The sequence below is a fragment of the Panthera pardus genome, unplaced genomic scaffold, assembly GCF_024362965.1.
Source record: "Panthera pardus isolate Hobbes unplaced genomic scaffold, ASM2436296v1 HiC_scaffold_4, whole genome shotgun sequence".
Taxonomy (NCBI): domain Eukaryota; kingdom Metazoa; phylum Chordata; class Mammalia; order Carnivora; family Felidae; genus Panthera; species Panthera pardus.
Window position 1 is genome coordinate 20,118,390 of NW_026526969.1, and position 25,919 is coordinate 20,144,308.

Here is a 25,919-nt window from a genome sequence, read left to right on the forward strand (position 1 = left end):
TTTGTAAAATGGCGGGGCACCTGGACGGTTCAGTCTATTGAGCGTCCTGCTCGATTTCGGCTCAGGTCATGATCTCAGGGTCGTGAAATTGAGCCCCGCGTAGAGCTCCACACTAGACATGGAGCCCGCTTGAAATTCTCTCTTTCCTTCTTCCTCCCTCTGTATGCCCTGCTCACATTCTCTCTCCCTCAAAAAAGAAATTAAAAAGTAATAATTAAAAACAACAAAAATGGAACGTGGCAAACACCCCGTTGTCCATCAGTAGAACAGTGCCCATCTTGTGTGGTGCGTGCAGAGGCTCAAGAGAAAAGTGGGGCGGCACACACACGACTGTTGTGATGTGATACCATCGTGTCAAACTAACAGAGAAGGACACACTTGTATGTGCTTGTGCACAGAGCAAATGTCTGGTCTGGAAGTATCTGTAGGAAACTGTAACAGTGGGAGTGTCTGCAAGTGAAGTGGAGAAACTAGAAACAAAGAAAGGGATTTTTGTTTTTCATATTTATTTATTTATTTATTTTTGAGAGGGGGGAGGAGCAGAGAGAGAGACAGAGGATCCCAAGCAGGCTCTGTGCTGGCAGCAGACAGCGTGATGCGGGGCTCGAGCTCACAAACTGTGAGATGATGATCTGAGCTGAAGTGGGACACTTAACCGGCTAAGACACCCAGGCGCCCCAGAGATTTTTATTTTCCCATTTGTACTTGTTTTTCACTATTTGGTTATTCATTTTTTACGGGGACAAGTATACCTTGTGTTTATTGTTCTGAAAATCGATGTTTAAAAGAATCTAGGGGTGCCTGGGTGGCTCAGTCAGTTAAGCGACCGACTTCAGCTCAGGTCATGACCTCACAGTTCGTGGGTTCATGCCCCGTGTCGGGCTCTGTACTGTCAGCTCAGAGCTTGGAGCCTGCTGTGGATTCTGTCTCCCTCTCTCTCTGCCCCTCCCCCACTCATGCTCCATCTCTCTCTGTCTCTCAAAAATAAATAAACGTTAAAAAAAATGTTTTTAAAGAATCTAGACACAAGGAAAACCAACTGAAGAAGCCATAAGGAGAAGGGAAGGATTGCAGGCCAATTAGGGGGCTTAATACATGATCCCTTAGCAGTCAGGGAGCTGTCGTGGGCCCTTTGGCAAGGGAGGGATGGAAACGGGCATCGCTGTCCTTGGAAACCACATCCGTGCCACTGAAGCGTGAACGCTTGCAAAAGAAGTGATCTCCACAAAACCCTGTGCAGGTTAGGGCGATCTTGCAGGGGAAGGATGATCTTGTGGCCAGGGCATCAGGGAATTCAGAAGAGCTCAGCTCCCCGTGTCCTCACGCCCACCACTCACACAGCGCCAGAGGGCATGGGGAGTGTGGATGGGCATCAGACACGAGGGGTACCTGTGATCTCGTGCTGCCGAAGCTCGTTGTATTTGTAGGACTGCTCCAAGGGCTTGATGGACGAATGGTAGATCTTTCGAAGCCGCTGCAGCACCACTGGGAGCAGAGAAGGGTGAAGGGAGAGGGAGAAGGGAGAGGGTTCGGCTCACTCCCCAGGGCAGCTCCTCCCCAGGCTGGTGGGGAGCAGGGACCCCACTGGCAGCCTCACCATGCCATCTATTAGCATCCCTGGAGGGGCCTGGTCCACATCCCAACCCTCAGAAATCTTTAACCAAAAGGCATTCACCTCCCACCCTCAGAACCTCCTGGAATTGTTTTAACCTAATCTTCTTCTCCCTCCAGGGCAAAACTGGGAGCCCACATGATGTGAGGCACAGAAGGAGAAGCTGGGTCTAGAAAACCTGACCCTCCCCTCCCTCTGCTCCCGTCCAACCATGTGCCCTGTGCAAACCGTGGCTGCTCTGAGCCCCAGCTAGCTCATCAGTTAGTAGGAGGCAGTAAGCCCCACTGAAAGTCTTGGGTTACTATGAGGATGGAATGCCAGAAATAAAAGAGCCTCAAAAACTGTAAAAATCACAAGCCTCCCCGGCCACAGCATGAAGACTGGCACAGGGCACCAGACGACAACACTGGGATCGGTCCCCTACCCTTGCAGTGGCCCCTCTGTGTGGATTGCCTTTTCTCCTCCCTGCCAATCCACAGCCCCCACCCCAGCCTTGGATGCTGCTCTCAGAGCCTCTTCCATGAAGCCCCCCATGTCCAGGGCTCTCAGGCCTGGGTAGCCACCGGCCTCGAAGCCCAGCCCCTGAGGCTCTGCCTGGCCACTGGTTATGTAGCTGCCCAGCCCCGGCTCCAGATCCTTCCTCTGGTTACCAGAGTAATCATCAACAGGCTTGTCCTCATTCAGCATCAGAGTTTTCTCGATGTGGGAGCGGTCCCTCATCGGGACTTCTTCACTCACATCCTCCACCTCTTCTGGGGAGAGAAGCAGAGAGCAGAGTTAGGGCGAAGCTAGGAGCTGGGCTCTAAGCCCCTGGAAGACTAGAAAGGGCACAAGAAAGTGCTGCGGGAAGGCTCGCCAAGTTCAACTGAACAGGGTTCTGGCTCTAGGAGGGACTTTCCACAAATACTGACTGAGCACCGACCAAGGGTCAGGCACTGAGCTTCATGCTAGGGATGCGGTGGTGCCCAAAACAAAGCCCCTGCCCTAGGGGAGTTTTCCAGCGGTCCGGTGGGGACACAGGGAGAAATCCTCTCGAAAGCTAAGGTAATAATTATAGTCTGTGATGTGGCTACGGCAGGAAAGAGCCCAGAAGCTGTGAGGGGCTAAGAAGGGTGCCTATGAGGTCTCAGAGGGGGCATCGGAAAACCTCCCCAAGAGCCCACTGTGAGGACTGAATTGGGTGAAGACGAGGACAGGAGACAGGAGTGGTTTATAGGAGTCTGCCTGTCACCCTAAGAGCACTGGAAGTCAGGGCTGGGCTCTAAGCAAATAACTGCCCTGATGAAATGAGAATTTTATCAGCCTCACACAGGCTTCGGTGTGGCATGGGCAGGAGCAGCTCTGCCTGGGAGTCCTGGGGGCGGGGGTGGGTAGGGGGCACCGTTGCTTCTCGCCCAAGCGGGAGATGCCCATGACTGCCTGCAGGCTCCCAGGGAGGGATGCCCATGCCATGGGCCTCTGATATCACAGCCTTTGTGCTGGGTGGGATGGACATGGGCGTGAGGGGCACAGGGAGACGGGTTCCACAAGGGAAGGGAGCAGAGAAGCATCCATGTGCCTCACGCAGCAGCTCGGGAGTGGGATTCTCCGCAGGGATCAGCCTGGGCAGCACAGAGGGGAGGCGGGAAAAGCAGGGGGGGGGGGGGGGCCTGCTGGCTTAGAGAGTGTGTGAGCACCCGACAAGCAGCGCGGAAACTAAATCCCACAGGGCAAACTGTGGGGAAGCCATGCTGGAAAGCGCGGGCCGAGCCCCATGCCTCCACCCTGAAAGCCAGCTGGGCTCTCGTCCAGGCCAGCATCTTCCCATGCAACTTGTGGGCTGTGCTACGCCTCCCTCCCCTGCTCCCCACTCCCCATGCTGAGTGGGGAGGCTGCTGCTTTTCCAGGTGAGCATCCGTGCGACATCAGTGTCACCCCCAGCCTGAGATTTCTTATCACCATCCTGACCCTGGTCTCTGTTCACCCCACCGGACCTGGCCTAGCCTTCAAGGGGAGACCCCAGGGGCCTCCCAACCACACCCTACCTGCACCTCTCTCCACCAGCTTGCTGCGACAGGGCCTCAAATCCTGCCACTACATCACCTGTCCTTCAGGGGACCTGCACTGGTCCCCGTTTAAGTGCAGGGAGGCTCCTGAGGGCCTAACTCCCAAGTGACCAGGTTCCTTTGGCCCCTCCACTGTGCAGCCTCCCACTGGTCCCTCTGAACAGGGCTTAGTGGCTAAGGAGCAGCCCGCAGGTACCTGGTGGGCCAAGCCTCCATCCAGCAAACCCGGAGCTGACTGGGGGGTTCCCCTGCCGCGCCCTGTCCCACCACACACAGGTCTGCCAATTCCGGGAACCCCCTACCCTGAGGCCCCTCGTCGGGTTCCTCTGTCTCGTCCCCCTCAGGCCCTGTATTTGATTCCTCTGAGATCAGTTGGGTCCCCTCGTCCCCAGGGCTTGCAGTTGCTGCTGCTTCCTGGGGTTCCCCGGCTTCCTCCAGGGTGCCCCCTTCTTCTTGTTCTTCTTGTTCTTGTTCTTCTTCTTTTTCTTCCTCTTCTTCTTCTGAACTAGCCCCGTCACCACTGTCCTCCTCGGATTCTTCGGACACAGAGCCTTCTCCTTCCTCATCTCCGCTGTGGTCACCACTCTCCTCTTCAGAGGAGACATCCAGGCCCTCCTCAGTTAGCCCTGGTGCCTGGGCCTCAGGGCGCTGGGCCTCCTGGGTGCCCCCCGCCTCAAAGCTCTGTGCACTGCCGGTCTCCGAGGCCAGGGTGAGGGTGGGCTCCCCGTGGTCCTCAGCCCCCTCCTCAGTTTCTGTGTCCAGGTCCAAGGTTCCGTCTGGCACCTTTGGCTCCTGATCAGGCCCTGGACTGTCCTCCTGCTGTGTCTCTGGGGCATGGGCCTCCTTGACCTCTATGCCCCCCGAGCCTTCAAGCTGTGCGGTCCCTACTGCTGCCCCCTGCTCGGCGTGGTTGCCTACGACTTCTTTGGCCTCTTCAGGGACCATGCTACTCCCAGTCTGTCCTTCGGCCTCCCCAGGAACCCCCTCCTGTCCTGGGCCCTCTCCCAAACCCAGCTCTTCCTCAGGCCCATCCTCCCCTCCTGGTGGGCCTGCTTCTTCCTGCCCAGGCCCCGCAGGGTCCCCGGGGGCAGCTGACTTTGAGGCTGAGGCATTGGAGAGGCTGGCTTCGGGACCAGAGCCCGGGCCGGTGGCGGCAGCAGCAGCAGCAGCAGCGGGGGCCCCGGCGGCTGTCTGCTCCGAGCCCTCAGCCTCCCTGCCATCCGGGGAGTGAAGGAGCAGGGTCTTCTCTCGAGGGGCGGCCTCCGCATAAAGCGCCCTTTCCTTCTCCTCTAGACTTGCATCTCCAGCAGAGAAATGATTCTCCAACAAATTGCCAACATCTTCTGTGCCACCCGAGGCGGAAACTTGCAGTTCTAAATGATTAGAACACCATTGGTCAGTTTCACGGGGTTGGCACTGACTCTGCTTCTCTAAAGACTCTAACGCAACCTAGCTCCTGTCCTCCAGGAGTGAGGCGGGGACCGGGGCGTGCGGCGACGCACCTTCCTGCTCTTCGTAACTGCCCTTGGAGGCGAGCAGAGTGAGTGTTTCTCTGCCTCCCTCCCAAGATGTGGAAGGCAGCTCTCACCACTGTCCACCCCTGGAGGAGTGAATGGCTGAGCCACCCTGAGGGCCCCACGCTGGCCCTGACTCTTCGAGCCTCAGCTGGGTCCTGATGGCTTCAGGGAGGGAAACTCAGATCCCTTCCAGGCCTTCCTCAACCTTGCAGCAGGCATGTGCAGCCAGGCTCACCAGGAGACCTTTCCAAGATAGGACAGATGCATGGACATTCCGCCCCTGTCAGTTCCTAGAGTCATTAACCAGCATGCTTTTTATACTGCTATCAGCAAAGGAGTGAAAACAGGTGTATGCGGGCCAGATCATCTTAGGTTACACGGCAAGTACTTAGGGGATTACTTGTGGCTCTCAGCCTTATTAAGTCACACATCCAACTCTGTCCCCTTCAGGGCAGGCATTTGCTGGCCTTGCTACCTTAGATTACAGAGGATGTGGCCCGAGGAGGAGGAGGAGATATCCAAAACAGGCAGGGCCAAGAGCTTCCCAGCGGCCTTAGCCAACCCCTTCCCGAGGGGATCCCCTTCTTAGGACTGATGGCTATACCAGGAGAGCTGAGAGCACAGAGGCAGCAGGAGAGAGGGAGGTAGGGGCCTTCTAAGTGTGGGAGACCTCTCTCAGGAGTAAAGTGTGATTCATGTGCAAAATGGGGTCAGAAGAAAGGACTGGGCCTATTCCTTCTGACCCCTCCCACTCAGGTCAGGACCTGTGTAAGAAGGGGGACTCTGCAAGCATAGAGAGATAAAGGGCCACTGGCCCCTTGCCTTGGGGTAGGTGAGACAGCCCCAGGGCTCCCTTGACTCACAGAGATGCTTTCTGAAGGAAGCAGCATCCCACCTCTGCTGGGGACAGCCTGGTACTCCCATCTCTACATCCCACAAAGAAAAGCCACTTCTTGGGGTCCCTCTTTCGCCTCTGAGTACCCACCCATCCTGTTTCCTGAAAGCTGGGGCAGTCTCCAGGGTCGAGGAACAAATATTTTCACATTAATCCCCACAGTGGCAACCTGTTATCAAATTCAGAAGGAGGAAATTCAGACGCCTTTAATTATAAAGGAACCACTTACACTGATAGGACACTTTGACGTTCATGACCTCAGCCAACCTCCTCGATTACCATCTGGGTGACTGGAACCCAGAATTACCTACTCCTCATCCAGGCCTTCCACGCCAACTATGTTTAGGGGTGCACAGGAGAATCCCTTCGCACCCCTCCCTGCACATGCCTTCTCTCCGCTCCTGAACCATGGGAGCCAAGGCTTAATCCTCCCTGTGTTCCCCAAGCCTGGGACACTGCCTGGCCCACAGAAAGTGCTATGGAGAGGTCTGTGGTGACATCCGGGTACAATAAGAATTTCTGGTCCCTCAGAGAGGGAGAACTGGAGGTTACTCACTAAAATTTTCCTTCATTGCCTCCAGAATACCTATATGTCCTGATTCTTTGCTGCATCTCTGACCCCTCGACTCCCTGGAGAGAAATCTATGGTGGGAACTTGGTTTAACCCAAAGAGACTGACAGTCCTTCTCAGCAGCAAGGCACATGTAATATATTTCATATGAGATACATGTGCAGAATTATTCAGAGCGCCAGGCAATGCTTAAGCACTTTATATAAATAAAACATGAACTGATCTTACTCAATGTATTTAATGTCACTTGCTTCTGTAAGACAAGTCTTACGCTTATCCCCGTGTTACAGCTGAGAGGACTGAAATCTGAGACACTGAATGCTTTGCCCAACACGCAGCTGGTAACTGGCGGAGGCCGTTTAACCACAGAGCTTCAGAGGAGACTGCCTGGCCCTGGAGCAGGGTACCGCGCCTCGGAGTGTGGTCCAGGCACCTGCAACACCGGCATCACCTGGGAGCTAGGGAGACATGCAGGCTCTGGGACCCTGGCCCAGACCCACTGAATCAGAATCTGCATTTTCACAAGATGCCCAGGCAGTTGGTTTCCAGAAGCACTAGTCTACACCACCTGATAAAACTGCGTCTGAACCGCTGGTTCTGGGCACTGGCTGGACATTGGAATCACCCAGTTCTTGTGCCATTCCTCCTCTCTCCTCAGAAGTTCTGACTGAATTAGGATGTATCCCCAGCATCAGAACTTTAATAAAAAAATTTCTTGGTAATTCTAACATGCAGCCAAAGCTGCAAACCACTGATAAACCAAATAATCCTAAACCCAAGGCTTCTGCTCCTGGCCCTCCTGACTCGTGTGCCCACGGGGGGCTTCCAATTTGGATGAGTCACCCAAGGCTTGGCCTGTGCCTTTGGAACAGCAGCAATCCAGGCTCCTCCTCTGGTGAATCCAGCCCTTTCCACAGGTCCCTTTTGCCTTCTACTGTTGATGATGATGATGGCGGGGATGGTGATGGTGGTGATGGTGTTGGTGATGATGATGATGGTGGTGACAGTGATGATGGTGATGGTGGAGATAATGGTGATGGTGGGGATGGTGGGTGGAATATACTCTGGGTCTGACCACTTGAGGTGTTTCTAATATTCTCTAATAAATTTCTAATAAGTTTCTAATTTCTAATAAAATACCTTCTGTCCCTGGTAAGAGTAAAAGGGTTACATAATCCCAAGGGAAATGAGGACCCCAGATTTTGGGGGCTTGCCACGAACTTCACTGCACTCCTGGGACCCGGACAGGAATTCAGGTATGTGCGTGTGTGTATACACATTTATATCCACACCCTTCCTGGGTTTTACGATTTAATGTCAAGCCGTCACTGACCTGCTAAGCAATTTGGAGCAAAAGAGACCAAGGGTGATGCCTTCATGCCCTGTGACCTTCTTTTCCAGGCTAAAAATAACATCTCTGACAGAAAGTCCCTCCGTGAAACAAGCTATGCCATCGGGCCCCCAGAGCCCAATCCCCAGGAAGCAGCTGTGCCATTGGGCCTGATCTCTCCTCTGGGAGGCAGTCAAAGGCTTCAAGAGCCTCTGATTAAATTCAGTGTAATTCCATGAAATCAAATCCAGTGTCTTCCCTTCTTCCCTGATCTCTCCAGCATCTAGCTGGAGCCCCCAATGGCCCCTGGAGGAGGTGGGGGAGGGCACAGAGGACCCAGGATACCCTGAATGAGTTGAGCCCGGTAAGATGAGTCTTGGTCCACCCCAGGACACGCAGTACTGTACTGTAGGCGCGGCTGCCAAGGCAGCCGCCCTGCCCCTGGACAGGCCCGGGTGCTTACGTCAGAGTACATGAATAGCAAGCCCCCAGCTCCACCCCAGAGATCACGGGAAGGCCCGCGTGCTGGACAGCCTGAGGCCCGAGCCCCACTCACACTCCGGGCAGAGCATGGCATAAACCGGCTCTGCTTTCTCTCCCGACACCACCTCTGCCATCTTTGTGGTCAGTTTCGGTGGCTTGCCCCCTCCACAGTCCCAGCAGGGACCCCAGGCTCAATTCCTCTTTCTACTACCAACCAAACACTTGATTGTTCCCAGTTCCTAACCCTTTGCAAAGCACTTTCCACATGGACTCAAAACTGTGGAGTCACCAAGGGCCTTGCTGCGTCCAACCGCAGAGGGGGAAGCTCTGGCCAGGGAGCTTGAGAGACTTTCCCAAGGTCAAAGGTAGGGTTGGGACAGAGCCCAGGTTCATGGCCCTCAGTCTAGAGTTTGTTCTGCTCCCATGTAGCTTACAAACCATGTCCCATGAAAGCTAGAGTTCCATGGACTTGGTTAGGGGGTGCAGGAAGATAAAGGAACTGGGGTTCAGCCACCCCTTTACTTCCTGCCAGCAGCTCCTCTTGGGAACTATTCAGTCCCACTGCCTAAGGAGGGGGGGTGACAGCCACTGCTTCTGCCTCTCTCGCCTTGTCCCTAAAATTTCCACTAGCCTCCTCTTGATCATTTTCCCCAACAGCCCAAGGATCCCCCACTGTGGCATCTGCTGACTTTGCTGACCATCGTGTGCCCAGCACGGAGCTGGGTGGTGTCTTTCCTTCACGCAGAACTTCACGCTTCCCAAAGGAGTTTCATGTTCTTAAAGCAGACATGGGAAAGTCCAGTTGTTTGCCCGACAAGCATTCCAGGGATGGGCTAGAACTTGGGCCAAGAAACAGAGCAGAGCTCCCGGGCCACACGCGGGTGGTATCCAAGAGCTGCAGGGCTTTCCAAGCACAGACGCCCAACCTCTGAGGTTTGGGTCAGCATGAATCTGCGTGTTTCAGAAGGTGATTCTAACAAGCACTAACGTGTGACAACCCTCCGTGCCAGGCATCAGGGAGTCTGTGTTGAAGCTGAAGCCGGAGATCGGCAGGTCAGAACCCGAGATGCTGCTTAGTTGACCTGTTTTGAACCCACCTCGAGGTGCTGAATGTATTCGGTGCCTCCACGGAATAGAAGGTAAACTCAATCCCACCTGCCCAAGACTCCTCAGCACACATTTCTAAGGACTGGCCAAGGTTATCCTCCACGTCTTCTCATCCAACTGAAACTACTGAGTCCACAAAGTCACACACAGGTAAAATACCTTTGACTGTCACTCAGACACAATTATGCAGATGAGTCATCAGTAATAAAGCCCCAGGGGGACAATCACTTTCCAGTTCTAACCCTGGACACATCTGTACCCAGGAGTCAGGAATACCAGTCTTGCATCCAGACGGTCCCACGTCTTTCACCAGGCTGTCCTTCACCCCAACACTCAGACAGCTCATCAGCCGTGCCTCAAGTGCACCCTTCAGAAACGGAGTCAGAGCAGCACACCGACCCCTTCTGTGTCCTAGGTCTTGTCTCTGAACGCTCCTGGACGGGCCAATGGTCGGCAGCCTCTTTTGGTGTCTTAGACATTTTTTTCTTGACCTTATTTACAGAGCAAACGCTCACCACTCAGGGCCCTTTGTTCCTTCGCTTCTTGGATGAGTCTTCAGACAGCTTTGCAGATGCCAACACTGAGAAGGACCCTAGAAGAAAGCGTCCACATCCTCCCAGAACCCTGAGGCCCTCTCTCTCGCCATTCTGTTAGCCTTTACCTCTTCCACCCCGGACAAGGGGACCAGGGTGCAGTGAGTGAGGCAGCCATCTTTGGAAGGTTTCTTTGGCCTCCTGGCCAAGCTCCTGAAGTCAAGGTTAATCCCACCAGGACAGCTAGTCCCTGGCTGGACTCTGGCCCCAAAACGATTCACCCAGGAGACAGCACACAATGACCAGGACACCATGGGACTGGGAGTCCAAAGGGACCCCCTCACAGACCGAGCCATTTGATTTCACTGTGATCCAGAGCCTGAAACTCTGAGGAGTGACTGCTCCAAGGTCACAGGTCTGGTTAAACCAATTAGCAGTGGGCTGGTTCTAGAAGCCCAGAACTCCACCAACTCTGAGTCCATGGGCTTTCCCAGCACCAGGACACCAATTCCCAGAAAGGACAGGGGGTGAGCCAGCCTCAGGATAAGCAACTGTTCACTGTACCCTCTTCCTTCTCCCTTTAAAAAGGATTAAGACTTCAAGACCATTGCTTTTAACCCACAAAGTCCAGAGAATTGACAGAAGAACTCCATCCCCCTTCCCCATCCTTAATTCCTGGGAATTCTTGCTTCGGGGGGTACAGAGAGAAATCACCCACAATCCCACAACCATTCCTGTTGCTGATGCCCAGAGGATTCATGGATGTGGATGAGCACTCACATTTGAAAGGCAAATGAGTTTGGAAGAAGTAAACCATCAAAGTCCTAACCCCTCAGTGTGACTTAATTACCAACAGGATACCCTGTGGAAAATCCAGTTTTCCCAGAGATCAGCCCTTCCTGAAGTGAATAGAAATCCTTGTAGGAGTCACTGGACTATACTTCCTCCATTCAGAGGGACTGAGCTGGGCAGGAGAGGGAAGGAAGGAGGGAGAGATGGAGGCTGGATCCTGAGACAGGTGGCTGGCTTCCTCCACCCCCCCACCTCCCCACCCAATGACATGGAATCCCCCTGCAATCCAGAGGCTGGCCTCTGGGAGGGCTATGGCTGGACTTCTGGTCACCAGGCATGGAGACACCCGCTAAGAGCCAAAGCAATGTGGCTCCCCGAGGTCACAGTCAGACGGATGCCTTGAGATCAGATCAGAACCACCAGAGGCTTGGATGTGGGGGTAACAATGACATCAGACCCACGTCAACCCCAAGGTGGGGGGGAAGTGAGGGGAAGTCTGCTTAATTCTCAAGCTTGGAAAATGGACGTGATGCCTTCCCAGCCTGGACCCGAACCACATCTCGGGGCTTCCCTTTGCCATGAGACCCAGAGCCAGACTGGCTTCTGGATGTGGTCAGAAGTCAGGACAGCTCTACAGTGTCTCACTAACCAGCAGTGTGACCTTGCTCCTCAACACCTCCCCCCCCCCCCGCCCCCGCACCAACTCCACTGGTCCATAAAATGCAGGTAATAATACCTCCTTTGCCAACCCTTTCAAAGTATTTTAAGCATCAGATAACGTTTAAAAGCATTCTACAATGTTAGATATAATAATGCTCATTTCCTAGAAGAACAAAGATGCCAGGCCAAATCCCAAGTTCACTGAGTGGGCCAAAACAGAACAAGCTTTGGACAGGAGCCAAGCTGGCTCACCTTCACTCTAATCCTTCCTACCCGCTGTTTCGGTGGGGGGGGGGGTGGGGGGTAGGTCAGTGGTCTTTCTGCCCAGGGCTCTTTATCCCCTTTATGCGGCCAGAAGCAGCCTGGACAAGGAGTTGTGGGCGTGTTGGGGGTAGCCTGACTCTTTCCATAAGGTTCCAGCTGGCCCGGGGACAGGAATGGGCCTCAGCTGTCAACACTCCTGGAGTCCAGATCTCGCCCTGCTGAGCCCCACGTTGACTCCTGTGATGACCGACCTCCACTTCCAGTCAGCCCTGACTCACCCAGAAACTTCTTTCTTTTTTCTAATGTTTATTTATTTTTGAGAGAGAGAGACAGAGTGGGAGGGAGGGAGGGGCAGAGAGAGAGAGGGAGACACAGAATCTGAAGCAGGCTGAGCTGTCAGCACAGAGCCCGACGCGGAGCCCAAACTCGTGAACTATAAGATCATGACCTGAGCCGAAGACAGACACTTAACTGACTGAGCCACCCTGGCGCCCCTCACCCAGAAACTTCCGAAGGAATGCATAGCTTCCTCTGTCTCCCCTGCCTCCCAGATCCCTTTGCCCCACCACTGAAGGAGTGACCCCACACGTCACCCCCAGCACAAATGCACGCTCAGGGGGTGCCGAAGCCCACTCTGTGTGCTGTGTGTGAGGACGGGTGAGAGGCGCTGCCTGCAGGAGGAGCAACTAAGGGCCCTTCCTTCTCAGAAGCGGCAACACAACCAGAGAGGCCACCACCGTGACAGACCGCCCTCGTCGTCCTTGGAATAAGCGAGCACAGGGCGATAAGCCCTTTAGGAATGACTCAGGCCTTGAGAAAGTAGCTTTGACTGCACCACAGAGACAGAGAGAGAGAATGGCACTCAGCTTGTCCCGCTCGGCTGAAATCAGAGCTAATGTTTTCACAGCTTTGAAGGGTCTGCACGACCACAGGCGGCCCCAATGACAGAGCCAGGCCTGCCCCACACCTGCTTGGCGGTGAGGTGTCCTGAGCAGATCTTACCTCCAGAAGACCGAGAAGCTGTTTCCCCCCAAGTCTGCTCAGGGAAGGTTATGGAGGAAGGTCAAACCAAGGGCAGAGGCTAGAGCAGCAATAACGAATATTGTGCCCCGTGAGTTGCCCTGCATACTCCGGCCCATAGACCCTTCCCGCAAAACCGCTATCCAGACAAGATGCCAGATCTCTCCAGCTTCTCTCCCAGAGGACTTTACCAAGTTCACAGCACATGTGCTCCACTCCTGGGTCCTTACATTGGTGGCGCCAAACCTCATTCTTGTTTTGATTATTTTCACGTTAGAGATTTGTAGTGCTGAAGAAACCTTGGAAATTAACTAGCCCAATCCATCCATTTCACAGCAGAGGTGACTGAGGCACAGAGAGCTAAAAGAGCCAGCTGGAAGCCGCCTAATGAGCAAAAGCTGGACTTAAACCAAGGTCTCTGTAGCCCTCGCCCTGGTCTTTCACATGGGGTTCCACCCAGCTACGACTTTCTTCTCTCCTTGACGTTTCTAATGCATTATGCCCACGTCTTGCCCTTGCCCTGAGACCCAGCATTCCTGGGATCGCTCATTCATTCCCCCTCATTGCTCCTATAAGGCATGGCCTCCCAGTGAGTACCAGCTGAGGACTCTGACGTCAGGCTGGGTCCCAGAGCACAGATCTCGATGGAGACCTTGGGAAGGACTGGGGTAAGGTTCAAGCTCCTCGAGGCCATCTGCACCCAGCCCAGCCCTGTGTTTCCCATCACTCTGGGTGCTCTGGTATCATGGTAGGGTGGGGGTAGGGGATGCAGGGAGGGATTCACTGTCCCTGTCATCGGAGGACAAAGGTCAGCTGGTTCCACGAAAGTTACATGAGATCAACTCTTAGTTTCTGAGTTCAGGACTGCAGAGGCCAAACAACCCCAACGAGAAGAGGCTTCCAGAGTCTGGGTCACAAGGGAAAAGGAAGAAGACTTCTCCCCGCTCCATGAACGGTACAAACTCCCAAAGCCTCTAGAGCAAACCCATCCATTACCCTCAGTTAGGACTTCAGAGCTTGGAATGCCACAGGGAAAGAATATCCAGGCCGATCTATGGTAGGATGTTCTAGAAATCCTATGTCTCCCCTGGGAGCAGGCTTGCCGGTTTGTATCCCCAAGTGTCCTAGCCCACTGACCCTCAGACACGTGGGCCACATTCTCCCGGTGAGAGGTGGCTCTCTCCCTCCCAAAGGGCCCCCCTCTCTGGAAATCCCCACCCCTAGGGAGAAATCCTTTTAGGCAGTTAAACCCCCAAGGAAGCTTCTTGCTGGAGTTAGTGTCGCCAAGGGTCTGGGTTCTTGTCTCTTCAAACACTGAGAGCAAATGAGGCTCTTGCTACCCAGACCTTTCTTTTCCTTCAGCAGCCTGGTGACCAGGCAGGTCAGGGTGAGCACTCTTCTGGTTCCCACGGGGCTCCCCTGGGGAGAGGAAGGTTAAAGCCAAGGGCAGGCCGGAGGGCGGGGCAAGAGCAAGCGAACATTCCGCACTCACTGTCCCCGGGATGACCCTTCCTGATCAACACCAAGGGCCCCACGCAGCCTCTGCCAGGCCACATCTAGGAGCTCCAGCCAGTGGCCTGCCTGCCGGCCGGCCACACACAATAAGCAACCCCCCCCCCCCCCCCCCCCCCCGCCCCAAAGCCTGAGCCTGCTCTGGTATCGTTTCCCATAGCTGCTATAACAAAGCACCACAACCTGGGCAGCTTAAAGCAGCAGGAATGTTTCAATTCCTGGTCAGGGAAGCCTTTCAAATCACTATGTTGTACACCTGAAACTAATAAAACACTGGAAGGAAAGAAGGAAGGGAGGAAGGGAGGGAGGGGAAGAGAGAGACCTAAGTGTATTATTATCTCTCCATTCTGGAGGCCAGAAGTCCAAACTCAGGGTGTCCGCAGGGCCGTGCTCCTACCAAAGGTGCTCAGGGAGGCTCCTTCCTGCCTCTTCCGCTTCTGCTGGTTCCCGGCAGTCCCTGGCCTATCCACGTGTGTCTCCCATGTCTACCTCCGTGGCCCACGGCCTTCTCCCTGTGTCTCTATTCTGCATCTCTCCTCCTCCACTTCAAAGGGCACCCAGTCAGGCTAACTAACCACATCTGCAAGGAACCGATTTCCAAATAAGGCCACATTTGGAGGCACAGGAGGCATGGGTTGTGAGAACCAACCCATAAGAGGTCACACCACTACCTGCTTCTCAGCAGGTCCGGCCTCACCTGTTCCCTCTTGCCAGGTCCCGATGCCTCTATGACGTCTTCCAGTTCTCACCTCTCCAAGCCACCTGGTTGGTCCCCTCACTGACCTCAGCTGACTCAGTGTCCATGACTGTCTATACTGAGCCACGTGATGCAACCCTGTCCCATGTGGCTGTGACCTTCGGGGGGGGCAGGGGTGCGTGTGTCCAATCTTCCCTCCTAGGCTGTCATTGACTCTGGCTGGTGCACCTGTGGTCCCAAAGCCTCTTCGTGTCCCCACAGTGCCTAAGAAAGCCATGAGCTCCAGGACTCAAACAATGAACACCTGCAGAATTCTCTAAGAAACCGCATTCAGCCCTCGTGCATTTCCAACCGGTATCCTCCCTGCCAGACTCACTGTCGCCCACTCCCCACTGCCTGGACCTGGCTAATTCCAGCTCACACATCAGACTTCAGCTTTGAAGCCCATCCCCGGGAGGCCTCCTGGGGCCTCCCAGTACTGAGACGCTTCTGCTCTGTGTTCCCATTGCACTCCCTGTGGCAGCCTTTAACTCGTGTCCCCATGGAAGAGAAGTCCCCTGAGACCAAGGCCTGCAGTGTTTCCCCAGTGGGATCACAGGGGTCCAGCACGGGGCCTGGCAGCACAGCAAATGTCTGTTGGATGCCCTGAGAGCACCAGAGAGTAGTGAGCCTCTTTCCCGGGTCAGCCCTTCTCAAGGCGTGGCTCAAGGCCATTTGCAAAAAGGATGAGAGAAGAGCTTAGTTAGAAGTTCCATTCTGGGTGCCTGGGTGGCTCAGTCGGTTAAACGTCCGGCTAGGGCTCAGGTCACGATCTCGAGGTTCATGGGTTCGAGCCCTGCGTTGGGCTCTGTGCTGACAGCCTGGAGCCTGCTTCTGATTCTGTGTCTCCCTCTCTCTCGGCCACACTCCAGCTTGTGCTCTGTCTCTGTCTCTCAAAAATGAATAAAACATATAAAAATTTTTTAAAAAGTTCCATTCCTGGACCATTCCTCAAAGCCACTGAATTGCACTCAGCGAGGGGGGCGGGGGTTGTTGCAAGGCTGGTGCTTATCAGCTGTGGGGACATTACGGGTCTGGGGTCTAGCTGGCCTTGCTACCCTGCCAGGGGATATTCCCAGGAGAAGAGCCCAAAGAAGCAGATGTGGCTGGTGATGGGAGGCTCTCACAGAACCTGCCTGAGGAATGGAAGCCTGGTGGTTGAAAACAGCTGCCCAGCTCAGGGAGCAGCCCTGGGACCCCTGGGACCCTCAGGGAGGAAGAGAAAGAGAGAAGGACAGAGTTAGGGGCCAAATTTGCTCTCCTAATCAGCAGCGGAAACGTGAGCCTCTGTCTCAACTCCTCTGTGCTTGTTTCATCAATAATAAAACGGAAAAGGGGCGCCTGGGTGGCTTAGTCGGTTAAGCGGCCGACTTCAGCTCAGGTCATGATCTCTCGGCCTAGGAGTTTGAGCCCCACGTCTGGCTCTGTGCTGACAGCTCGGGGTCTGGAGCCCACTTCAGATTCTGTGCCTCCCTCTCTCTCTGCACCTCCCTGCTCGTACTCTGTGTATCTCTCTCTCTCAAAAATAAACATTGGGGCGCCTGGGTGGCTCAGTAGGTTAAGCATCTGACGTTGGCTCAGGTCATAATCTCACAGCTTGTGAGTTCGAGCCCTGCATCCGGCTCTGTGCTGATAGCTCAGACCCTGGAAACTGCTTCAAATTCTGTGGCTCCCTCTCTCTCTGCTCCTTCCCTGCTCGAGATATGGTTGCACATATCTGTGAAAACACTAAAAACTACTGAGTTGCACACTTTAAATGGACACATTATATGTATTTGAATTATGTCTCAATAAAGCTATCTTTTTTTAAAAAAACCTGTTGTCTACCTTCCAAATCTATCCTCGGCCTAACCATTTCTCCCACCCCTAGCTTGACATCTCTCACCTGGGTTGTGAAACTGCTCAGGGAGGAGCGCCAGGCCCTCTGTTCCCCACACGTGCTCCCTCTCTGCACATGCTCTGGCGGCCCCCTCCTCCACACAGGCTTGCTTTCTATGAGCAAGCGCACCGGGCCTCCGTGCTCTCTGCTGGGAATGCCCTCCCCACACAGCTGCCCAGCTCTCCACTCTCCTCCCCTACATCTTAGCTCCTTGTCACTATTTCTGCAAGGCCTTCTCCTACCACCCTGGTGACACTGTCTCCCAACTAGCCTTCCCCTCTCCCCAACCTAACCTTTTTCTCCACTGCACCTATAATTGTCCAATAAACTAAATAACTTACTTATTTGGTTTCCTCGTCAGAGATTTTGTTTCCCAGTACCTTGAACAGACTTTGGATGGATGGATGGATAGATGGATGGACAGGTGGATGATGGATGGATGGGTGGATGGATGGATGATGGTAGCAAAATATAAGGCCTTCCCTCAACTCAGTGGCAGAGAGTTCCAGAAGAGAGGAGATTTGAGACTGGGATTCATAACCACAAAAGTACCCATGGGTCAAGTCATTTAAGCAGCCCAGGCCTATTTTTTTCTTTTTTTCTTTCTTTTTGTGATCAAAGGGTCCTAGGAGTAGTTGCCTTATCAGCTCAAAAGGTTACTGTGATAACCATGAACTTCATTCCTGAATTTAAGACCCTCCCCTTAAGCACACAGCATCTAACTGGAGGGACAAGCCAGACAGAGGAGAGCAAGGAATGCCAGGGTAAGTGCGGTCAGCTTTTCTAGAAAGGCTAGCAGACAGTGGAGACCTGTCCCCAACCCTGCTCTCCTCCAGAACCAGGACGAAGCAGAGACAGGGCAGTAGAGCCACAGCCACCAGTTTCCAGAGCTGCCCTGACACCCCAGACTCGGGGTCAGGGACCCCTAAGTCTGCCACGAGGACACCCACATGCCCATCCTTACAGCTGGGCGTTCCTGCTGCTGGCAAGGAGGGGGCAGAAAGGCAGAGATGGCAGGATGCAAACCTTCATCTGGAAGTTGGCTCTCCAAGGACCTCCTGCAGAATGTTAGGAGGTGACTCCATGCCCCGCTTACTCTCCTGCTGCACTCGGGGTGGGAGACTCCAAGGGGCCGGGCACCCACCCGGAGAGGGAGAGCTAGGCCTAACGCTGCTGGGCCTCAGTCTCTGGGTTCTTGGCCTGCGACTCTTCTCCACCACACACCAGCCCAGAAACAGAGCCTCCTGTCCCCAGGACAGGCCCACTCTATCTCGATCCATACCTGAGCACACCCAACAAGGAGCTGGAACATGCCCCCCGCCATCCTCCCCAGCACCAGCACAAGGCTAGGTGGCCTCCTGGGATCGCCTGCCCCCAGCCAGCTGTCGGTCCATTCGTTCAACACGTTTGTACTGGGTGTGTCAGCAGAGCTCCAAATTAGCTGCTACGGCAATAGCGTGGGCGGTGGGGCCAGAGAGAGGACGAAGGAAACAGGTGCCATCTGTGCCCAGTAGAGGGCTACCACCCAGGAGAGAGACGGGAACTATATGTTCAGAGCCAGCAACCACTCAGCCGTTGGGTCCAAGGCTATGGAGCCTGAGGGGTTGAAGGGTGCCCTCCACCCCCAAATTCCCATCCCTCCAGAACCTCAGAATGTGACGTTATTTGGAAATAAGGCCTGTACAGATATAAGTAGTTAAGCGGTGGCCATACTGCATTAGGGTGGGCCTTAAGGCCGATGACTGATGTCCTTAGAAAAAAAGCAGAGGACACACAGAGACTCACAGAGGAGGGGCCACGTGAGGACAGAGGCAGAGATCGGAGACGCGTCTACAAGCCAAGGAAGGCCAAGGATCCACCAGAAGCTGGAAGAGGCAGGAAGGATCCTCCTGTGAAGCCTGCCAACATCTTGATTTCTGACTTCTGGCCTCCAGACTGCGAGAGGTTAAGTTTCTGTTGTTGGAAGGCATGAGGTTTACGGTCACTGGTTCCGATGGCCCCAGGAGGGGAACACAGGAACAGCGCTGAGGCCTGGCCCCACGAGGTCTTCCTGACCCCCCTCACACTAAGCGGTGGTGCTCTCACCAGCCCCACGGCCCTCTCCCACCCACTCCCCTTCTCTGCACACTCAGGCTACTTATTTTTAGACCCTGTGACATGTGCCTTATACGGTTCCCTCAGCCGGTCATGAGTGGGGGCTGCCTCCCCCCACAGCCTGGTTTGTAAGCTCTTTGAGGACAGAGAATCCAAAGGATGTTAACAGCCCTGAGAAGGGGCAGAGATGCTGACAGATTCCCTTCATTGTTCATGTTTCGTGATATTTGAGGAGACCAGTGGCAGGTGTCAAGCCAGAGGACCAGGGACAGCAGCGATAGCCTGTAATTACTGTCACAGTCCTTTTAACCTTAAAAAGTATCTAATATCAAAAAAACATTTTAAGCATCTGATAGCCTTTTTTTAATTTTAGTCACATCACAACACCATGCTGTAAATAGGGCAAGTATAATTATCTTGTTTTATGGGCAAACAAACAGGTGCAAAATGGTAAGGGGCTTGGTGGCAAATTTGTGACAAAGCCAGTGTTTGCTTGGCCCTATGGTCGCTGTGTGTCCCACCCCAGGCAGGCTGCTCTGCTCCCAATGCGGGCAGCCTCAGGTGATAGGGCTCCCGGTGAAGAGACTGCTGGTCTAACTATCAATTCAGGAGGGAAACTGAGGCAGAAGACAGGAGAAAGGTAGATTTGCCACTGGGCTTCTACTCCCCTCACAGCCTGTACCCAGGCTCATTCCTGAGGCCAGGAGGGGCTCCCCAGGCCACAGCAAGTGCTGTGACCCTTCTCCAATTTTTCCAGACCCCTTCCTGGTGTCCCGACCCCCTGAGGTAAGCTAGAGAAATAAGCGATCTTCTACTACCTGACACTTGAAATAAAGGGTAGGAGGGAACACAGGGCCGGGGGTGGGAGGGCAAAAAAAAAAAGGACCAATGAAGTGGCCAGAAGCCTCTCTGGAAGGTGCAGGTGCACAGAACAGGCAGTTGGGGAACCATAGGACAGAGAGGTCATTTTCAAGGCAATGGCTTTGTCAAGTCTTTAACTATTGCCACCTAGGGAAACTTGTATGGGAAACAACTGGGCTGGCCAAATCCTAACCAAATGGCCACTTGGAGGAGGACCAGGGGCCGCAGTTTTGGCGGTGAGCTGGTGGAAAGGCGGGGGGGGGGGGAGGGGGCTCCCAAACCCCAGGGCTCTCCCCTGGCCTGAGCTCCCAACACAACCCACTTCCTGCGGGCTCAGAACTCCAGGCCAGACTTTGCCTGCACCTGTTTGAGCTCAGAATGCAGTCCCTGCTCTAGAAGGATCCAAAAATATCTGAGAAGGAGAAGGAGAGGGGCTGCAGTATGCCAAGGGCCCAGGGAGAGCCACCTGGCTCAGTGTTCCAGGCCTTTCGCCCATCAGGGGGGTCTGACCCCACCAACAGGAGCCCCACACCCGAGCCAGAGCTGGGCTCATCGCTACCCCTCCCAGTACAATGCCCCCAGCGCCTCCATTCCTGGTTCTGATCACCACCTCCAGATGCTCTTCCTCCTCTGCCTGCACAAACCACCCCCTCATTCATCAGACATTAAGGGCTTTCTGTGAACCAAGCGCCAGGCTAGGCACTGGTGACTCAGAGGTGAGCAAATTAACCAAACACGAAGCCCGTGCCCTCTCGGAGCTGACAGTCCAGCGACTGTCCCCCTTCCTCCCAGTGCAGCTGAAACCCTGCCCCTCCGTGAGGCCGACCTTCCAGCCCTCTTCTGAACTCCCAACTAGAGCTGCCCGGGTGTTAGTTACATTTTCTCTCAGTGTGTGTCATCTCCCCAAATAGAAGTCAGCTCCTGGGGCAGAGACAGCCTGTTCCTGTCCGAGCAGTGTGGCTGACCAGGACCTCATGGTGAACACAGCCTGGCGTTGGGGCCAGAAAGTTGGTTTTTCAGAATGGGGTCCCCATCATCACCCCCTTTCCTGCCTCTCTCCAGTCCTGCCCCCTCTCGGTTGCCGCCGTGTCCAGATCTGTGTTGCACCTCATATCTCGCTTGTCTTTTTTATGTTCGTTTATTTCAAAAGAGACAAAGAATGAGAAGGTAAGAGAGAGTGGGGGAGGGGTGGGGGGAGAGGGAGAGAGAGAGAGAGAGAGAGAGAGAGAGAGAGAAAGAGAGAGAGAGAGCGCTAATCCTAAGCAGGCTCCTGACTGGCAGCTTGGAGCCGACTTGAGTCTCAAATCCATGAACCATGAGATCACGACCTGAGCAGAAACTAAGAGTTGGACACTTAACCAACTAAGCCACCCAGGCGCCTCTGTTTTCTGTTTTGTTTTAACTTTTTAATTTTAATTCCAGTTAATGAACAGACAGTGTAAATATTAGATTCAGGTGCAGAAGAGAGTGATTCATACAACACCCGGTGCCCATCACAACCGCACGGTTTAATCCCCACCCTGTATTTCCCCCATCCCCTTATCCCCTGCCTCTAGTGTCCATCAGTGTTTTCTCTGTAGTGAAGAGTGTGTTTCTTGCTTTGTCTCTATTTTTTCCCTTTGCTTGTTTGTTTTGTTTCTTAAATTCCATATATGAGCGAGATCACATGGTATTTGTCTTTCTCTGACTTGTTTCGCTTAGCGTTATACTCTCTAGATCCATCTGTGTGGTTGCAAATGGCAACATTTCATTCTTTTTTATGACTGACATTCCACTGTGTGTGTGTGTGTGTGTGTGTGTGTGTGTGTGTGTGTGTGTGTGTGTGTGTGTACCACATCGTCTTTATCCATCTATCAAGGGACACTCGGGCTGCTGCCATAATTTGGCTATCGTATTAACAGTGCTGCTATAAACACAGGGGTGCACGTATCCCTTTGAATTCGCACACTTTGTATTCTCTGGGCAAGTACCCAGATTATAAGGCAGTTGCATTCTTACATCACTTGCTGACCATACACTGCTCCTCGCCCCTACTCATGAATCCATTCTGTTCCCAACACAGGGCGGGCTCCCCAGGGAAGGCCCGTCTCCCCTTTCTGACTCTGCGCCGGGCCCTTCTCCTCCCCAGAGCTGGCCACACAACCCACACCTGCTCTTTGCCCTTTAGCGCTCTGAGTGACAGAGGACAAGAGGGTCCCGCCAAGGTGGTGAAGGACAAGGACCCCTGGGGGGAGGGTCCCCCAAAGTGTCGAAGGAGAAAAGCCTTTTCTCACTGCATAACATTCTTGCAGTGAAGCCAGGGAGCCCGCCCCAGCTAAGCCAGCGTTCTACTCGAAATCCTTCTGGGGACCAGGATTCGGAGCGGACAGAGCCATGGAGACTATGTTTTCGTGTGGTTCTGATGAGGTAGTCCCAGGGAAGATAGGCCTCTGGGGTGGTGCCAGGCAGGAGCTGGCTGCCGGAACCACAGTCTCATGGTGGTGATTCTTCGGGATCAGGCCCCTGGGCACACCCACCCCAGAGCGGCTGGGAAGGGTGGCCTGCTCTCTGTACAGCTGGCTGCTGCAGGCCCTGGCTAGGAGGGTGTGAACGGCTGACGTCCTAACAGCAGGGACTGCTTCTGCAGCCCAAGCCCCCCACCCTAAGACCAGGCAGCTCAGGAAAGGCGGCCGTGGAGCCCTCTGTGAGGGAGGATAGGGAACTGACAAGTGCAGGCATGTCTCTGCCTGGGACCTTGACTCTGAACAAAACCACCTTCAGGGCTGCAGGAGGATGGGGCTGAAACCAAACGGGACAGGACTTCCCCGATCCCAAAATGAGTCCCGCCAATGGGCACGGCCAAGTCCTCCCAGCCAGGAAAAAACCCCAGAGGAAACCTGAGCCTGGGACTGTCTCTGTTCCACAAGAAGAATGAGAACCGAGGCCGACATCCGAGGAACTCACCGCGTGCCTCCCAGCCAGCTCCCGCTAAGTCACAGATCCTGATGGAGTCCAAATACAGAGCTTGTCCCATTGCAGGCCCAGGGGACATTTGCTGAACGTACACCTTACATGGTGGAGCTTGGGATCAGACTCTGCCCTATTCTCCACAGCATCTGGCTTGAGGGGGCTCGTTCACCAACTTTCACTGACACAAAAAGGTTGGGTCACTGATTTCGTCTCCGGGCTCTGCCTGGTGGGTGTTCCTGCAGCACCACGGACCAGGCTCTGGCCTCGGCCCTGCTGTTCCATACCATGCAACTTGGGGCAACCGGCCTCCCTTTCCACCTCATGGGTTCTTGGAACATCTGTCTGGTTCCTTCCCCCGACCCGGTGACCCTCCAGGCCCTCCATGGCAATCGTAGTGTAGGCCAGGATCCCTACACCCTATATTAGCTCCCTGGCTGGCTCCTGAGTTTGCCTGGAATGTGCAGTGTCCCTCTGAGGTCTCCACAGTGCTATGGCGTGTCTCCTAAGACCTATCCCACCCTTCCTGCACGTCTGGCATCTTGGTCACTTCCTCGCCACCTTGTGTCTGTCAGTCCTTGTCTCTCCTAGGACCCTTGCCATTGGCCCATAAACACACTTCGTCTTCCTAGTGTTGAAAAGGAAATTTGCTACATCCGCAAACCCCCTGCCCACTTACTCTCACGTCTCTATCCCTCCTGAGCCCACTGTCCAAATGTGTTGCCTCTGCGCCTTCGCTAGATGCACGTAAGGCCCTCGTGCTCTGCCTGTGACCTCAGGGTATCAAAGCTAACGCCTCATCTTCCCCAGCATCTCTTTGGCATTTCGTCCCTCCGACCGCCTTTCTAGAATGCGCCCTTCCCAGGGTGCCTGGGTGGTTCGGTCGGTTGAGCATCCAACTTCTGCTCAGGTCATGATCTAACAGTTCGTGGGTTCGAGCCCCGCATCACGCTCTGTGCTGCCAGCTCAGAGCCTGGAGCCTGCTTCGGATTCTGTGCCTCCCTCTCACTCTGCCCCACCCTTGCTTGTGCTCTGTCTCTGTCTCTCAAAAATGAATGTTAAAAAATTTAAAAAGACAAAAAACAAAAACCACAGAATGTTCCCTTCCCTTGGCTTCCATCCAGGTCACTGCCTCTTCCCAGGTCTCTTCCCCTTTTCCTGAAATCCGCTCACTGCCCAAATGTGGCACTGCCCAGCGACCATCCCTGTATCTTTTCTTTTCCTCTCTCTGCAACAGCCTCATCTTCACCCAAATGAATCTCATGTCCGGACCTCCAGACCTGACTTTCCATCCTCCAACATCCAGGATCTCCACCCAGATGTCTCCCTGGCACCTCAAATTCATAATGACCCAAACTGAGCCTTTAAAATCTGTTCTTTAATGTTCCTGGTCATTCATTCACTCACTCATTCATTCATTCATTTTTCTGGCAAGATCACACCTCCAGTGACCCACACGAGACCCTCAAGGCCTCCTTCTGGCCCTGGCTCGCTGGGGTCCAGTGGACTTCACCGCAGCTACCTGCTGGGTCTGGCCCTCCTCTCCGCCCACCCCCCCAAACTGCCTTGCGGAGCTCACACCCACTCCAACTGGCATTTCTGACAAGGTCCTCTAGTCAGCCTCCCTCGTCCTCCCCCTCCCTCCAAACACCTGCTGGACGGATGCTTCCAAAGCCCTCAAAGGTTACCCACCATCCACAGAGCAAAGCCCTCCTCATCAGCCGACCACACGTGGCCCTTCAGAGGCCCAATCCAGCCTTCCAAGGACCTTCCCCGTGACCCCCACTTTGCTCTGCCTGCCCTTATCCTCGCCCAGTTCTCCCCAGAGCCCTGACCTCTCCTGACAGCATGAGTTTGTTTATCCTGCTCCCTTAAAGTAGAATCTTCTTCCTTCCGTCACTCCACATCTCGATGCTACTTTCTTCCAGGCCCATCTCAAACATTCCCTCATCTGTAAACAGTTCCTGACCCACTCAGTTAAAACCGATCTCCCCAGGCACTTCCACCCTACCTCACTTTACCTGTGCTTCCCTCATGACACTCACGTGTGGCCCACGCACGCGCATGTGTGTGCACGTGTGTGTGTGGCCACAAGGCAGAAGACACCCTATCTCCTGTACCGGACTGTAAGCATGCCAAGGGCGAAACGCCCATGTGAACTCCCCCAGTACCAGACCTAAACAACAGGAGGTACCTGATAAATCTGGGATGATTAGTACACAGTGAGATGTGGTGAGGTGTTGGAATGAAAAGGCTTTGCACCCAGGCAGCATTTAAACATAAGGTTGTGCTGTGAGTGGGTCTGGATTGGGATTTGGAGCAGGGAAGGTGTCCTGGAGAGAGCTAAGCCCAGCACCCCACAGTGGCAGACCCCACCCCTGCCCACTCTCCCGGATGTACCCTCGTCCCAGACCAGGAGCCACGGCACCTAGACCCTGTCCTTGGCCCTGGGACCCTGTCAGAGAGCAACAGCCATCTTCCTCCTGTGTCTGTAGGGATTAGGCTCCTTCCCAGCCCACTACACTTAAGTGAGCACCAAACAGCCAGATGGACGCAGCTGGCCTCATCTGGACCCCCTTCCGGGGGAGCAAGGACACCTGAACTCCAGCTCAGACCTGCCTTGAACCAGCTCTCTGACTTTTATTGCCACACTCAGGCGAGGGTCAAAAACAGCATTTCCCAAACTCTAGTTCCACAGGCCACTAAGCAAAGCGTGCACATCCATTAGCAAATCCCAGTGAGTGCTCTGGAGACTCGATGTGGGAAGGGGCAGACTAGTTTCTCCCTGTGGGCTCATCTGGCTGCACCGAGCCAGGAATCACACCTTGCGGGGGGCACTGCAAAGGCTTCTGTCCTCTCCCCAAAACCCCTGAGCTCATGACCCCTCCCCAAGGTGGAGATCGCAGCAGCTGGGCTGCCCTGTTGAGGGAACACGAACACAGCCTCTTTCTGGAAATAGCCAGCCTAGGGTGGGTGAAGAGGGGCCACAAAGGGGTTCCTGACAGACCCTCATCTCTCACAGAGGGGTCGGTCAGCCCCAGCATGCACCAACTTCTCATTAT

At 54.4% G+C, this 25,919-nt stretch overlaps 1 protein-coding gene across 8 annotated transcripts in view; it reads right to left on the reverse strand.

Moving 5' to 3' along the window:
- The window catches only part of SRL (sarcalumenin), a 46,528-nt gene that overhangs the window by 8,135 nt on the left and 12,474 nt on the right, over positions 1-25,919 (reverse strand). For 4 of the 8 annotated variants that reach the window (XM_019468429.2, XM_019468428.2, XM_019468427.2 and 1 more), the window contains 2 exons: positions 2,263-2,364; positions 1,390-1,485 (listed from right to left, as the gene is read on the reverse strand). In XM_019468429.2, the coding sequence (XP_019323974.1) occupies positions 1,390-1,485; positions 2,263-2,332 (166 nt within the window). In that variant the 5' untranslated portion in view covers positions 2,333-2,364. Of the gene's footprint in view, positions 1-1,389; positions 1,486-2,262; positions 2,365-3,959; positions 5,031-6,159; positions 6,179-25,919 lie in introns of those variants that run through there. The other 4 variants (XM_053893792.1, XM_053893791.1, XM_053893790.1 and 1 more) reach the window with 4 other exon arrangements.